The 16,535-nt window shown below is 31.0% G+C and overlaps 1 protein-coding gene across 1 annotated transcript in view; it reads left to right on the top strand.

The window, feature by feature from the left end:
• LOC144842969 (extracellular matrix protein 3-like) overlaps positions 1-16,535 on the top strand; it is a 77,686-nt gene that overhangs the window by 39,220 nt on the left and 21,931 nt on the right. Inside the window, exons 3-6 of the mRNA XM_078699603.1 lie at positions 9,789-9,935; positions 10,481-10,711; positions 10,867-10,995; positions 12,231-12,482. Of these exons, the coding sequence (XP_078555729.1) occupies positions 9,789-9,935; positions 10,481-10,711; positions 10,867-10,995; positions 12,231-12,482 (759 nt within the window). The remainder of the gene's footprint in view (positions 1-9,788; positions 9,936-10,480; positions 10,712-10,866; positions 10,996-12,230; positions 12,483-16,535) is intronic.

The following is a 16,535-nucleotide window of genomic DNA, read 5'->3' on the forward strand; positions in this document are numbered from 1 at the left end:
CGAAATGTGTGCAGATGACAGATTTGCAAATTCCTCATCATTAAAAGATAAACAGATCAAATTATTCACATCTTCCTTAGGAAATCTTACAATTTTTTGGGGAAATCTTAAAATTTCTTAGGGAAGTGGAGGATTAAGTATTGCTACTGTCAAGAGGTTTGGCACACATAGGGTAGATGTCCGCCTGAACTTGTCACATAGCTCAGGCTTTGTTGTAAACAAACATCTACAGGATAATACATAATCTTCAATATGCTTGAAAACCTTGACAGTAAGATGCACCTTACCATTCCCAGGAGAATAAAGTCCTTAATTCTTTAAAAAAAATTCCACTTATATTTATGAATAAAATACTACCTGTATTATCAATGTTTTTTGTAATTGGTTATTTATTTGTGTTGTGTTTTTGTTAACATTACTTTTACAAAATAATGCAGAAAGGCATTTTTTGGAAACTATATTGAAGATAGAATCTGGATGCACTTGCTATAATACTTCAGAATGATAAAAATATAGCAGGTGTCGTATCAAAATTTCTTCTTTAATTTGAACTGATATGTTAAAATAGTTTGGCCTTTACATAAATGGGAAAATAATTGTTATAGTATGTCATGTAGTTTGCAATGTTCAATTATAGAAGGCTAGACATTTTTTGTAAATGTTAAATATTTAACTACCATAAATACAAGGCATTGGGATCATGTGACTTTTTTAAAGAGCGATTATGGTACATTGGTAAAGTAATCATCAGACTGGCATATGAGAAAGCATGGGTTCAAGACCTGTTTGTACCACCTTTTATTTCCTTTAGAGGTGGTGCTTTTCTCTCATGTACATGATATAAATATAACGTAGTACACTATTTACAAAAAAAGGGAGGGATTGTTGTCTCTCAGTGATGATCATAGTAGGCTTCTTCTTTTGTAGATAGATCTAGATTTCTATAGGAGCATTAAATCAAAATCCAGGATATTTTACTAAACACTGTTCTATATAATTTTCTTTGCACATACCTAATCTATTTTATATACATAGGACATTCCAAATGATGGATAATGGTTTCTACAAATTCCAATGGTACAATGTCATTATTATTATTATCAAAGCATCCAGACAATGTTAAAATAGGCTGCCTTCATCTAAAAAGTTTATTTGCTAACAGTGTGTCAGGTCATGTCGGGTCAATGGGGTTGTGCTTGCAGCATCCATATTCAGCACTCAATCCTTTTTCCTAATCACAGTGATGATGACTTGATTTATGAACCTATAATTCTTTGAGCTAGTTCCTAGAGATTAACCTTTGCCTCCATTTACACAAGTTTAAATTTTCTGTGTCATCAAGCATTTTACATGATACAACTTATTGATCTAGATAGCCTTTTGTATATGTAGTTAGGTTATCTCATTTGATACATTTTTCTTTTATCTATAATGTATTTCATAGTATAGAATGCTAGTTGAGGATTAAATGTTTGCATCAATGTTCCATTCAATTATTATGCAGCTGAGTTCCTTGAAAAAATGTTATTTTTACATTCTGACCTACTTTTTGAAAGAGGAAAATATGGTATACACATATGGGACCTTCATCATTTACCAATTCATTTTCTGGAAAGATTCTTGTACATTTCTGGCTTTTAGTATAATATTCTTAATAGGTCATAGGTAAAAAATATATATTTTATATAGGCCTACAAGAACTAGATTCCCAAATGAGCATATCATATCCTATGTAATCTTCCATTTTTGTCTAGAGGACAAAGACCAGTCAATTATGTTGACTGTGAACTTCATCTTAAATGTGTCCGATGATTGATACTGTCCCACATATCGGAGCCAACAAGAAACAGTATGCTTTCAACAAAGATATTTTCAGCTTAAAGCTGTATTATTGATAATAAAATACATCTAGTCATTGGAAACTGATTAATTTATTTCCGGAACATCATCATCCAGGGGCCTATTTAACATTATAAATAATGACCAACTCACAAACTCGGTAGGGTTTTAGCAAAGGATGGATGTTTTCAAAGAAGTGTTCTTATGTTTTTCTTATTTAAACAATTCCCTCAAGGCTTTTATATGTTAGCAATGTTGGCTATGGAATTACATATTATTCACTATTTTAATGTAAGGCTTATTTGATCTACAAAGAAATAGCAAAGCAAACAAGATAGCTGAATATACATATTTACTGGATATTGATATGTTTTTCAAACTTGGGTGGTTTGAAACATTTTAGTCAGCTATCTACAGGTTCTTGAGTGGGTAATCTGTTGGATTTAGGCTTGGTGATAGGCCTTACAATAAGCTTGGCTGGGTGGAAGAATTTGAAGATGGATGTTGCCGCCCATCTCACAATTAATGCATTACATTTCATACATCAGTAATAATTGAACCAACTGGTCAGTATATCTCTTCCCACAATCCATCACACTGATATAAGAACTTTAATTGATTATAAGGATCAACTTAAGTGGACCCCAGAAACTGTTTAATTGTAGCCAATCGGAAGCCATTTGCCTGGTCTAGGAAACTTCAATCAGTTGTTCAAGTTCTCTGGGGGGTAGTAGACTTATCATGATTGTAAATATTTGTACTCTTGATTTGATTTAATTTGGTACTATTTAGTTTGTTGAAGGATAAACTTTAGGATTAGAGCACATGGAGTCAATATAGGATATACAGGCATATTAATTGAATTTGAGGAATTTCTTTATTTAGTATTGGGGATCAATAGAATAGTAGAATAGACTATACTTCAATGGTATACAATGTAGAATCATAGAAGTAGAATGTTTGGAATTCTATTTATTTGTATGTGTTAAATTCTGTTCAAAGTGGACCCAAAGCACATAGAATACTCATAAAATAAAAGGTGATAATGTATAAGTACCTGATTTATTCATTTCACCTGTTCTAAACTCATCTAAATCTAGAAATTATTAGTGGTCATCACAACAGTTGCTACCAAGCCTCCTGGACATTATGGTCCATAAAAGGTCAGTAAAAATGGTTCACCATTGGTCACCATTCACTGAAAATATAGAAGTACAGTAAACTCATTTAAAAGTTTAGCATAATTAGTTTGTTGGGGATGATGAATAAAATGTTTATTTTTGCTAGTCCATCCTGTTAGGTCATAATAGTCTGGTGTATCCTAAGTGTGAAGTTACCAGCAGAGGTGACAGGTGACCCATGAGTTATCAATGTGAAAAGTATAAAGTACAGTAGAGGATTCAGAACATTGTATTTTATCTGAAACATAAACAATTGATCAATTGGTTTACAGAATTTACCAGAAAATACTTTTTTCCAGCAAACAAATTGATATAAAGTTTTTTTTTTCACTCTGTCCTGATTCTGATTAAAAGTATGAGCAACTGTTTAGGTACAATAATCTCTTTGTAACCGAGTGGGTCAAATACTGTACTAACATTTATTAGAGCAACATCTAAGAAGAGACATAATCCAGATCAACCTGCAGAAATGTTTTCCTTTTGTCAGTGTTATTACAATATTGTATAAATGTTTCAACATGATATTAATAATAATATACAATCCCAAATGATATGAAATTTGTATATCATAAGGTGGTCTACTTGATATTTATGAGTTGCACCAGTTATAGATGATGTTAAAAGTTTGCCACTCATAAAAACAACACAAACCATCTGTTGTTTACTGAGAAAAGGTTTATCCTTGTCAAAAAAAGGAGGAAATTGTAAAATACCACAAGTAAACCCTGGTTAATTAACAGTAATAAGTGAACAAATAATAATTAGTAAGGCAGTAAAATTTTAAGATTAATTTTAATATTATGGTGTTCTAGACATATGATTAAGATTTTCAAACTTAAATTTTGACACTTTCAAATTATCTGTTCTAAAACATCCATATCATTATTACTAATTTGTATATTTAGACAAAAAAGTACAGGCTAACTGAAGGTTGTACTACAAATGGCCCCTTTTAATGGATTGGAACAGTGCATAATTGGTTGATTAGTAAAAACATCCATTTTCTATCAAAGTAGTCTGTTTCCTTACTTTACTGAATTTTATTGTACTTTTTGCTAAATTAGATGTACATTGACCCTAACACAATACATGCTTGTTGTTAGTTCCATTCTGCAGGTGCTGACATAAAATAAACAAATGAACCAAATTAGTCTGGCAATATCTGGCAAAATTTAATATATACCATGTTGTTTGAATTAGTAGACTTTGCATACTACATGTGGTAAAGTTTAGAGTTTAGAAAACGTTGTGCTGTGATAAAAAGAATGGACTAAATAATGTATGCAAAAAAATCAAAATATAGTGGTAGAGCTCCTTCTTTGGGATAGGGAGACACTTAACCATGAAATGAACAAGATAAAATATATGTTTTACTAACACGGCTAACCCCTAATCATGGTATACTTTGTTGAGTCCTGAAGAAGGAAGACAAAACAATCCTTATAATTGTGAAGTATGAGCATAATATAACAAAAATAAGAATATTTTGTGCAATGCTGGAATTTGTTCTCAGGAGAAAGCCTGTAAAATGAATGAAATTATCAGTTAATTCTTTCATATTTCAATATTTTGTATTTAAAATTACATAATAATGTTACCAAAACAGTTTGCAAATGGGCCATTTAAAGAGTTAATACTAGAACATAAATTGTAAGACCTTTGTGCCAGTTAATAAGCTTCTAAGGAACAGGTGGGTTAATAATAAAGTGACATTGAAGGAAAAGTGCTAGAAACTACCTCAAAAGTCCATGCTACCTTTAAAGTGGTCTGTTGACATCTTTATTTACATCATTTCCTATTCCCCTCTGACCACAGTAAAAAGCTTGTTTAATCTACCTGTTGAATATAGGCATATATATGTGTTTTATCAAAATAGTCCATACCATTAAAAAAACAGGCAAAAATAGATCAACATGTGAATATCAATAGGAAGATTTCTCTTCTCAAGTTTTAATAACAAGTTAAACAATTAAAAATAAAAATGTTTAAGCTCATTATTGATGTATATTGGTACTTTTTATTTGTTAGGATGTTTAAGTTTGTAGTTATAATGCATGAAACAGTAGCCTTTGGTGCAAAACTATTTTATTTATAAATTTGAAAATATACCTTCTGAAATTCCTACATTTGGAAATTTGTTTTGGTCATTTTTTCCACTCCATTACAATATCTTTGTACTGTACTACAAATGTCTTTTGTAAATGTTTGCCCCATAAATTAAAAAGATATAGCATCTTGGTTTATGTGTAAATTTCAAACCTGTTTTGATTTGAATATTGTGTTTAGTGTTGTAATTAAACTGGTTTTCTCTATTCCCATCATTGTTACCATGGTTAAATCACAGTGGGCAAAATAGAAATTGATGTTTTTATGTTTCCCTAGCTGATAATAGTACTTTTTCATGAAACAAGGGTGAGATATTATACTATCAGATATAATCCTGTAGCCTGGGATATTTTTTAAATGGCCAATGTACAAACACAGGGGATTAATATTATCATGAACTAGCCAGTTTCAGTTAGCTATACACCAATGTTATACTCCTTATTTGCAGGTCACCATGTTGTCCCAGATCATCATCTATTTATTTCACTATATAGAACCTTGTAATACAAGTGAACCGAAACTATTGAATAATCTTAACTAAGGCACTTGACATATATTTTCCTGTTTCTTTATGATATTGAAATAATTTGTAGCGGCATGTGAAAAGGAAATTATAGTCATATTTTCCATGAAAAAATATCAAATCAAGACTATATTTGAGTGAAATGTAATGAAAAAATTGAATTGTTGATGAAATTAATCATTGCATCTGGAAATATTATAGTAATTATTATATTCTGTGTGATTCAATGTCTTTCTTAATTTTTACCATCATTAATAAATTGAAATTTTAAATTCTACAATGGTTTAGTATGTTGAATAGTAATTTAATATTTTTAGACATTTAAAAGTGCAATTCCTTGAACTATAGGCCAACCTAAACTTACTTTAGTTTCTTTCATCCAAGGTTATTTACTTGCTTCCTATTATTAATCCCATGTCCATGCTTAATCCTATAAAATTCTATCTTCACTACTGGTCTTGCTTTAGGGATTAAGTGGCTTAAAAGTCACTTGTTTTGTTATAATCAGAGAGATATAAAATCTTCTCCCTTTTATAATTGGCTGTGTATACAGATTGTCAACTAAAATTAATAATAACAATTCCCATTTGTGCGTGGAATTATAAAAACTCTAAAAACAACCAGTGATTCTTTTTAATGTTTACTCTTTCACCATATTAAAATTAAATATGGGTATAATTTCTGAAAACACTATAAATCATTAAAACTATGCTTTAAAGTAATGCTGTAATAATAAACAAATGTTTTAGTTGATTTGTAGCTTGTCAACATTGAGCTCAGGAAAGAAAGTTTTTTATAAATGTTGTATACTTTGTTTATATATAAAAGACCACAATGTTTATTTGCTCTATGCTTATATTCACTATTATCTTCCATTAATGTCTAACAAGAACAACATTCCTTTGACACATTAGTAGCTGTGTTTCCATAATCCATGTTCTTTTCTCACTCAGAGTTTAATTGCACAGTCCATCATAGTTACATTATGGTGTAGCTTGAATATAACAATCTCTGTTAAAAGTATTTATTACCTATCATAGTGCAAGTTACATTTTATGTATCTCTAAAACCTATCGGGTGTTATATGAGGTGTACATCATAGTTATAATGTAAAAGCATAGGTGTTGAAACATTTGATAACTATCAACATAGAATAAATCCTATTCTAAAACCTATTAATACATTTGATTGATAGCAACAGCTTTGCACTTAAAACCCACCCAAACATTACACTAAAATGAGTCAACACAACTGTGATCTTATACCCAATGGGATCTCCTTCACAACTGAATGTTTACATTTGCATCTTAGCCTGAAGATGTCTAGCTTCACTTGTACAAAATCTTAAATTTTAGTAGAAGAAATAGATACATACTATAAAAACAAAATATCAATGAATATATTGTGTTCAGTAACTATATCCTGCTCAGGTTGGATGAAAGGTGGCAGTATGATTGTTAGTGTGATAAATAATTAGATTTATAAGTGTTGCAAAAGGTGTCTGTTGAGTTCACACATTGGCATACTTTTTGCAGTCAGTAGAAAGGTTATTTTTATAGGGCAAAAGCTTTCTAAAATCTGTATTTTCTTGTTCACATGATCTTTTAATAAGTTATTTTTTCACAATCTTACATAGGTTAAACTGTAAAGTTAAAAACAGTATATGATTAATTTATTTTGGAAGAAGAAAATTTACTTTAGGCTAGGGTGGTCCCTGAATGGCAGGGAAGTTCCATCCCCTCAATAGGAAAAGATGTTCTATTATATTTATACGTCTTTTACAGGCATAATATATTATTCTACTACTGTATATATTGATATTAATTGTTTACGGTAGTAACATAGTACTATTAGTTGGTAAATAAATGAAACTATTATTGTGTAAATGTAGAATACATTTGACACAGACCGACAAAAGGGTTGTTTGTGAATTTTGCACTTAGTCCTGACAAGGCTCCTCTGTTTAAGTTTCAATGGACGAACTTCCAATGCATATCTCTTGTTATTTCTTTTACTTTCTTTTATTGTATCAATTTCACACCAGGTGTTGACATACAATGTCTCTTTCTGGTGCAGAATCGAAGAATACTGTATATAAAGATAGATTGGAAAATTCCTCATATGAATTAATTAGTAATATGATAAACGCAATGTTAGTTCACATGATCCTAGTTAATAAGGGATATTTTTTTGCGCTTTTTGGTAGGAGTATCAGATTTTTTAGATATTTATCTTTGTTTTTGTTACCTAGCTATAAACTAGATTTGAAATCATAGAAGGAGATTGATTTATTATTTTTGACTTTTAGTCTATAAGATATATAAAGTATAAAAATAAAACTGCCTATGCTTTTTCTGCAAAATCAGATGATCTATGCTGGTGAGTTCTGTTGAACTTTGCCTTTCAGAGGAAATCGTATAATCTACCAAAGTTGACCACCAATTAGATGATCAGGAAATTAAGCTAATTTCTAATATAAACAAAATTCTACACTTGTATCTATAATGAGTAATGCTAACTATTAGTGTGGACATACACTTAGATTATTTTTTTTATTGTTGTAGGGTTCCGATATCCCATTTTATCTACTGAATTTTTGGTAAACCTTGAATTATGTTTGCACTTTTTAAGATGAGTAACTTTATTAATTTTCATCGGATAATAATACAATCTTGCAACACTACGGACATTAGGGTAGACACTCTATGATGAATGCTTGCAAAATAATTCAAAATCAAATATATCTGAAGCATATGATTTATGATATCGCAAAAGTGACACTTCTAAAGTGACTCAGTTTCCGTTTCAACCAGAAATCACTACCCGTCTTTTGATCACATGCCAAGAGAAATAAAATGCGTTTTTTTTATATAAAACATAAGAAAAAACGTTATTGTAAATAATATATTTAATAGGTAGAATAATTGTTCAATTTTGCATATATCCTTTCTCATAAATACATAATAAGTAGAACCCCTCCCCTCAAGGGGATACTTTGCTGCCAAGCTAACAAGGGGAAAATGCCTGTTTGCAGCCAACTCTATGCAAAGTAAATCCCTATAAGGGGACACTATTTTAGGTCCCAATTCTCAGGGTACTGCTATATCAATCTAAAAGGTTATATAAAGGGCAAATAAAGGACATTTTAAGCACAAAATGGGTTAAAAGCATTGGATTTCCCCTTTCTTCAAGGGTCAGTGATATATAAAGTATTTCACTTGTAATTTGATACTATGGCATGTTGAAATATTCTATATCAATAGAAATAGTAATATTTATTTATTGTATTAGTTGAATTGATTTTTAGTATAGGAAAAAGTATAATAAGCTTAGAAGAGAATAGCTATCAGTAAAATATACAAATGTACAAAAAGATCACCAAAGCAGATCGTGGATTTTACACAGTGGTATATTATTTATGTTTGATTTCTTTTATACTAAAGAGCTAGAGGCAAAATTTAAAGGTAAAATTGGACACTGGTGTCAATTGATAATTATAACTTTTTAAAAACACACCAAGCGACATACAGTTTTTAATCTGCTGCTGACACTATTTTTTATTCCCAAAATATTTTGTGGATTTGAATGTTTCCTGCCAACAACCACTGGCTCCAGGAAGACATTGTCTAGGTACCTGATATCTATCTTAATATCCTTTGGATTGGTGTCAATGTTATCACCTCATGTCCGTTGTATGTGCTCCAGATTTTTCTATTTCCTTCTGGAATTTTATATCTGTGTGGAACGCGTGAATAATGTCTCTGAAAACAATGTAACATTATAACATACTAGGGAAGTTATAACAATACAAATTTTGAGAAGTCACAGTTTCTCAATCAAGGGAAAGCTATATAGGAATGCATTCGTACATGTTAATCCTTGAAATAAAAAATACATAGATATATTTAGATATTTGTAGCTTTTAGCAAAACTTTTTTATTGTTCTTTTATTATATTGCAAGAGTAAAAAAATATGAAATTGTATTGTACGCTTCCACCTCAAAAACCTCTATAATCTCCTAGTAGGCTTATAGTGAAGTTACATCCATATTATTACATTTTTATAATTGTATGATTTGTTATTTGTACTTATAATTTTAACAAAGTTGTATAACCAGATTTTCTTAATGTAATTTCAGGTGGTAACACTCTGTCCAATCAGCCATTCCGTCTCAACTGGGCTTGGATTTCCCTAGAATCCGAGTACTACAAAGTAAATGAAACCGAAGGTCAACTAATCGTGAAACTCAAACGTAGAGGATACCTTGGTGAAACATCATTTGTTGGTAAGGAACTTATTCATATATTGGAATGTTTTAGAATGCCAGATTTTGATATATTTTGATGAGATTCAATTCATCATTATGTGCACCTTCGCTGCAAAGGTTGACCACCAGTAGTTCTCCATCTGCATTTGGTCTCTTTGCTTCAGTGCCAGACATTGTAGCACCACACTTCTTGATGTCGCTTTTCTCTGTCAAAACTTGACTGTAAGAACATTGTGCATCTACATAAAATTTGCAAACCTGACCTGACTATGAATTGTTTGCCAGTGTACCAGTTGACAAACTTCAGCAAACTTATAGTTTACAGAAGTTATGCCATTCACCTTTTTTGACAAACTATTTTGCAGAGGTTTGGAACATTTCCTCCATGTTTAGAATAACTCAGTAAAATTACAGTTTGTAGTCCTACAAGTGATAATGATATCCTCTTGGAGCAAGATCTGAAAGTTTGAAGATTTTCATTGTAAACACCACAAACTTCTCCAAACAAGCTAAAACAAGTTTGAAGTTGCTATTACTTTTTCTTTTTAATTTCCTGTCTATAGGAATCGAAACTGTAGATGGACAAGCCATCAAGGGTGAAGATTATCATGGTAAGGTTGGCAAACAAGTGCAATTTAACCCTGGACAGACAGAAGGCTTCATGAAAATCAAAATCTACGATGATAACAAGTACGAAGAAACTGAAGTGTTCAGCGTACGACTCCACGATCCAGTCATGGGTGCACTAGAGTTCCCTGAAATTGCTTTAGTCAACATACTTGATCCTGAAGATGGTAAATACATTTATTTTTATATTTCAACTATATATATTGTAATATATTGAATATATCACTTAAAAGTTAAGTCTACCACAAATTATTTGGTTTTTTTTCTTTAACTCTTGAACAAACCATTGACCAATTGACCATTTATTTCATTTTCTTTTTAGAATCTACTGTTTACATTGATATTCCTCCCACATTTTCCGTCACTGAGGATGCTGGAGAAGTCCTGGTGCCAATAAGACGAACTGGAGACCTTACTGATGAAATGATGGTTATGTGCTCAACAATATCTGGTGAGATTTGTATTCTGGTTACTATATCTGGTTACTGCAGAGCACACAAATATATCTATTAATGAAATGTTTGTTTGTATACAATTAAAGTTTGGAACCATTTATGAATATCCGATCTAAAATATATGAAAATTTATTATTTGACAATTAATATATATTTAAATATCTGGTAGTGATTAAAAATTTATATGAGGAAAATGTTCCCTTTAAACATTGCTTCATGTTCCCTTTTAAACTTTTTAAAATACAATTAGATTTAATTTTAAAAAGTGCAATGAGAATTAGTTTATTTAAAAAGAAGTACCATATTATAAGGATTGAATGATGTGTTCCTAAACATGAGTAAAGTTTACACCAAATGTTCCATTGTAAATTATAGTCCTCAAAGTGGATTTAAATTTCAATTGTATTGTAGGCTTTTCCATGTTTCCTAAATGAACATTGGTATACCAGCTGAAGTAGACTATCTCTGGGGAAACCCCAACTCTATGACCAACAAGCAAATCCAATCAGTATTATACTATATCATATCTGATCTTTGGTCAGCCAAATCAATAAGCTACCCTCCAGTGATGACTTTGAATAGACTTTACTTTGATAAATTTAAAAATGCCACCAGGATGCAGACATAATTCCATCATAGTTCCCCCACTGGAGAAATTATATTTGAGTTTTATAAATGATGCATGCATTTGGGTTCTTTAGTTGTTGTCCCTAAACAGACATTAACAGAGGGGGAATCTTTGATCTGATGGTCAAATAAAACTCCAGATGTCCAAAACAAAATTGATTGATTTTCTATTTTGTCATTTATTTTGAAATGTTAAAATAATTTTGTACTAGACAACAATGAATAGTGTTTTAAACTGTACAAACAAATAAATTATTGTAAATGTACTTTCTAAAAAAGAAATTTTATTTATTTATTCCATTCAATAAATTATTTATTTGAGTTGTAAAACTTCTGTGTGCCTCAAAAGCCCTGCTAATCAAGACAGCCTTTAAAAACTCACCACAGAATGATTAATTAACCAGTTTGGAAATTTGATTTCTAAACCTATTTGTTACCAAGTTAATAAGTATTCATCAAAATCTACCAGTTTTTAACAGTATATGATTAAGAATTCATTTTAAATTACAGTTTACAAATTTCAATTTATTTTTTTAGAGTTAAAATAGTGCAACTTGTCTTTTTCAAAAATGTCTATGTCACTAGCTTTCCAATATTTTCTTAGGTACTGCTACTGGATCTGAACCATCTCCTGTGACATCCTTCTCTGACTACATCAGTCGTGTTGCTGATGACAACGCCAACTTTGTTATGTTTGAATCTGGTGAAGCCCTCGCTTTCTGCCGTATTAGAATCATTGATGACTCTCTCTATGAAGATGCAGAGATATTCCAGGTTAAACTCTCAAACACAATGGGTGGAAGAATCGGTTCTCCTGCCGTTATGAATGTCGAGATCGAAGCTGATACCAATGATGGTAGGTGGAGAATAGCATTTTTTATTCTGCATTACTTTTTATCCAATAACAAGATGTACCATGTTGTGGCTGGTTCACACTAAGCATTTGATTCCATACAGTAGCATAAAATACACTACAAATATATAGCTTTAATGAACATGCTGTAGTGTGAACCAGTAGCTATTTCATTAATACAGACATTATCAAAATGTACACTCATTTTATAGAACAGTTCTGCATATTTAAAAAAGCAACTTATAAAATAAAAATGTTAAACTCTTGAAGAGAAAAAAAAAGTTACAAACCATACTGTAGAAAATGTCTACATTCTTACAAAACTTACAAATTAAAATGTTAAACTTTAAAAAAAAATATGGACAATGATTACAATTAAATCAGGAAATATTTGTCATTTAACTGACACTATGAGTTTATGAAAATTCCAAAAATATTTTAAAGACATTTTTATTTGCATATTTTTAAATCACCTGTTCACAATTCACAAACTTTTACAAAAAGGAGGTTTGCACTTTGATGGAGGTAGACATAAACCTCTGCACCACCTATCATGATCTTTCACATAAAACATCAAGAATGGTGACTCTGTTTACCCAAGATATTTTGATATAATGACCTGTATTCTTAAATACAATAAATTTTAGCTAGCCACTATTAAATATAAAGACATATTTCAGTTCCTTTTCTCATTCAAAGAAATCTGATTGCCAAGGGAGTCTTGAGCTAAGATGCCCAAGGAACCACTTGAACTTAATAGTAAATAGTGTAATACATGTTCAGAGCTATCAATTTCAGTAAACTATATACATGTTCAGAGTTCAATCTCTATAATGGTCCAATCACCATCATCCTCCATTTACATTTACCTGGTCAGAGATATATAAAACATTAAACAAAGTTTGTTCAAATGCATACTTAATAATATTATGCAGAAAATGGATTGATGCATGCTGATTATTCCTAACGCCAGGTCAGTCAGACATTTTTACACAACTCATCCATCCCAGCCACCCTAATCATAAGTATTTTGTGATACCTTAAATGACAGACAGACAACTGATGTCTGATTGGGCCAACCCAAAGAATTTAGTTTCAGGCCTGTTGTCTGACACATCACCATGAAAACTATTGTGAGCCAATTTTTTAGGCCTCGATTAAATTTCATACTTTGCCTTTGCTTACAATATGAAAAGCAAATGTTAAACTAGTTCATATCAGTTTATGTACAATGGTACCCTTTAGGACCAATTTTTGCCAATGTAACTGTCTAATTGAAACTTCTGTCACTTTGCAAAAAAACTCGTGAAAATGCAGTAGAACACTTACAGCTATCTAATTCAATTAGCTGCATAATATCATATCAAAATGTCTAGTCGCTGAGTCATTTAGAAGCCCATCAAAAAAAAAAAAATTGTCATGTTCAAAGTACCGGTTTTTACTTGAGTCATGTATCATCCCGTCCCCCGTCCCAAAAGATGACAGGGTCGGCTTAGTTGGAACCATTTAAACCGTAAAGCATTCAAGACCAACTTATACAAAGAACAAAATTCTTAAAAAGTAAAATTTAAAAGCATATTTTATTAGTACTGGATATGAAGAAAGTTAAGCTCATTTCAGATTGATATTTTGTATGCATAGATTAATATTTTAGTAAATACCCCATCTCCTATTTACCATCCCAAAAAGCTTTTGTGATACTGTATATGTTGTGCTGCATATGAACACTTTAAAGCAGCTAGTCATTTACTTCATAACCGATCACTACCTCGGTACCCATTTTATTAACCATTAAAAAAACAGATTACAAAAGATTACAGTTTTAAGAGGAAAATAATGTTAGCGAGAATGTCTTATGACTTCCCTTATCGTGACATAAACAAAAGTTGTCGGGTTTTTTTGTTCTGATTTGAATATATCACTTCCCATTTGTGAAGTCATTTCTCGGTTAATCTCTTAGTTATTTTCAAATTTCCTAGGTCCTTTTGGTTACTGCTAAAAATTTCTAAAAACTTGGGTCCTTTTATTTATCTATCCTTGAGTTTGTAAAAATCACAGCTTCCATGCCTTAAAGACATATGACTTACTGAAGTGAAAAAAACATTAATACAATATGCCTGTACCAAGTATAAATTGATATTTCATTCGGATGAAACCATTAAACAATAAACATTGATGTTTATAAATCAAAGTTGGCATAAAAAATCATATCAAAATTTAAATTGATATCTGTAATTCCCAAACCAAGCCAACTAGCTGCTTCGCTTTTCACCTGACAAAAGGAGATACCGTACTTTAGGGAGAAGAAAGTTGTAAGAACGTATTGAATTGATCACAAGAAAACCAAACTATCTTTCTACACATCAATCTGAATTTAAACATGACAATATCAATATATTTCTTAGAACTTAAATCTTGACATCAAAACTAACAAACATTATAGTTTTATTTATTCTACGAAGAACCAGATGAAAAGAGCTTGGCAAAATTAGAGTCCAGATTTTCTCAGACAGTACAGGGTGTAAGTTTCCATTGAATGCTCTAAAAATAAAATGAAAAAAAAATATATATATATAAATCCAAAGGCAAATAACTGAAAAAATGGCAATGCTATGGGTATCAGTGGCTGGATCTCAATGGAGATACAAATAAAAAAGCGAAAAGCTAAATCAAAACGATAAAGTAAAACAGCCAGAAAAGTTACCTTCCTATCTTGGACTTCCAAATGTATTGTGTCTACAATGATTGCATCTTTCCCATGAACATAAATAAATGATACAATCAGAGAATTTTTTACAAATAATCCAATAAAATTAGAACAGCTGGATTTATGAAATGTTAACAAGTATAACAATATACCCAATACATTTAATGCAAAATAAATTACATTTAATTCAAATAAAAATCAAATAAAAGTTTTTAAACTTTTAACCTGATGCAGTAAGAAGTCATTGAACTATTTTCACTGTTTTCAAGGTAAATAAATTGATCTCTAAATCGCATTATATTTTTTGTGAGAAGTAACATTATTTTATTTAGTTATCTTAATATTCTGGGTGACCTCTTCAGTACAGTGAGTTTATATATAATCTCAATAAGTGATTGAACCCCACTTTTGGGACACCTCTATTCAGGAGATACCTCTATTAAGGGGACACCTTGTTTGATCCCAAAGGTGTCCCCTTAATAGGGGTTCTACTGTATGTAATTTTGCCTCATCTCTTAATATCATAAATTATTACTGTACCACGAAAAGTTTTCTTGTAGACTTTTGTCCCTGGTCTTACATTGTTAATTGTCCTATTAATTTAAACTATTGAACTACACAAAGTTTGTGCTAGACTCACATCTCATCTTAAACAATAGCATTGTGGACATTTTGTAAAAGAATTTTTTTTTCATTACACATCTCGAGGGGTTGATATAACCGAGCCCCAGTCGCTGCAACCTACTTTTTGGATAACAATTCATTCCAAAATCCTTTAAACAATACAAGCGACTTTTATTTAATCTGAAAATGGTGACTTTCTTTTCTGAGTTTACCTCTCAAACTCTAAATTAAACATATTCACTAGACAGCTATGTCATTATAAGGTTTGCACTTGTACCCACATTCCCTCTAGAGACGACTTCCGATAGCAATGTAAATATACTATTCGTTTAAGCTCTTCCTCTTAGGCCCAAAGGTCTACACATGTCCCTTTAGCCTTTCCTCAGAAGCCACCGCAGTTTGTACATATTGCCATAAAATTGTCAATACCTGATCTGAATTATAAACACCAAAATTTACAAAGGAATCTTTATTCTCTTTAGGAATCTATAAGTAATCTTTCTTAGGAATTCTTCTGGTATGGCAAAGACTACAATGTAATAAAGCATAACAAATATCTGTGCATGATCACAAACAAATTTGTGTTGTAATAGCTTTCACAACCAGTCCAAATTGTTTAAATTGAGGTTAGTTGCAGGATCTATCACAACTCTGACTTGTTTGTAGGCATGTGCAAAAGTTGGCTTTTCAGCCTCGAAGAAAATTGGTTCAAATACCAGTCAATG

This window comes from Antedon bifida, chromosome 5 (genome assembly GCF_963402885.1).
Source record: "Antedon bifida chromosome 5, ecAntBifi1.1, whole genome shotgun sequence".
In the NCBI taxonomy this organism is placed as follows: Eukaryota; Metazoa; Echinodermata; class Crinoidea; order Comatulida; family Antedonidae; genus Antedon; species Antedon bifida.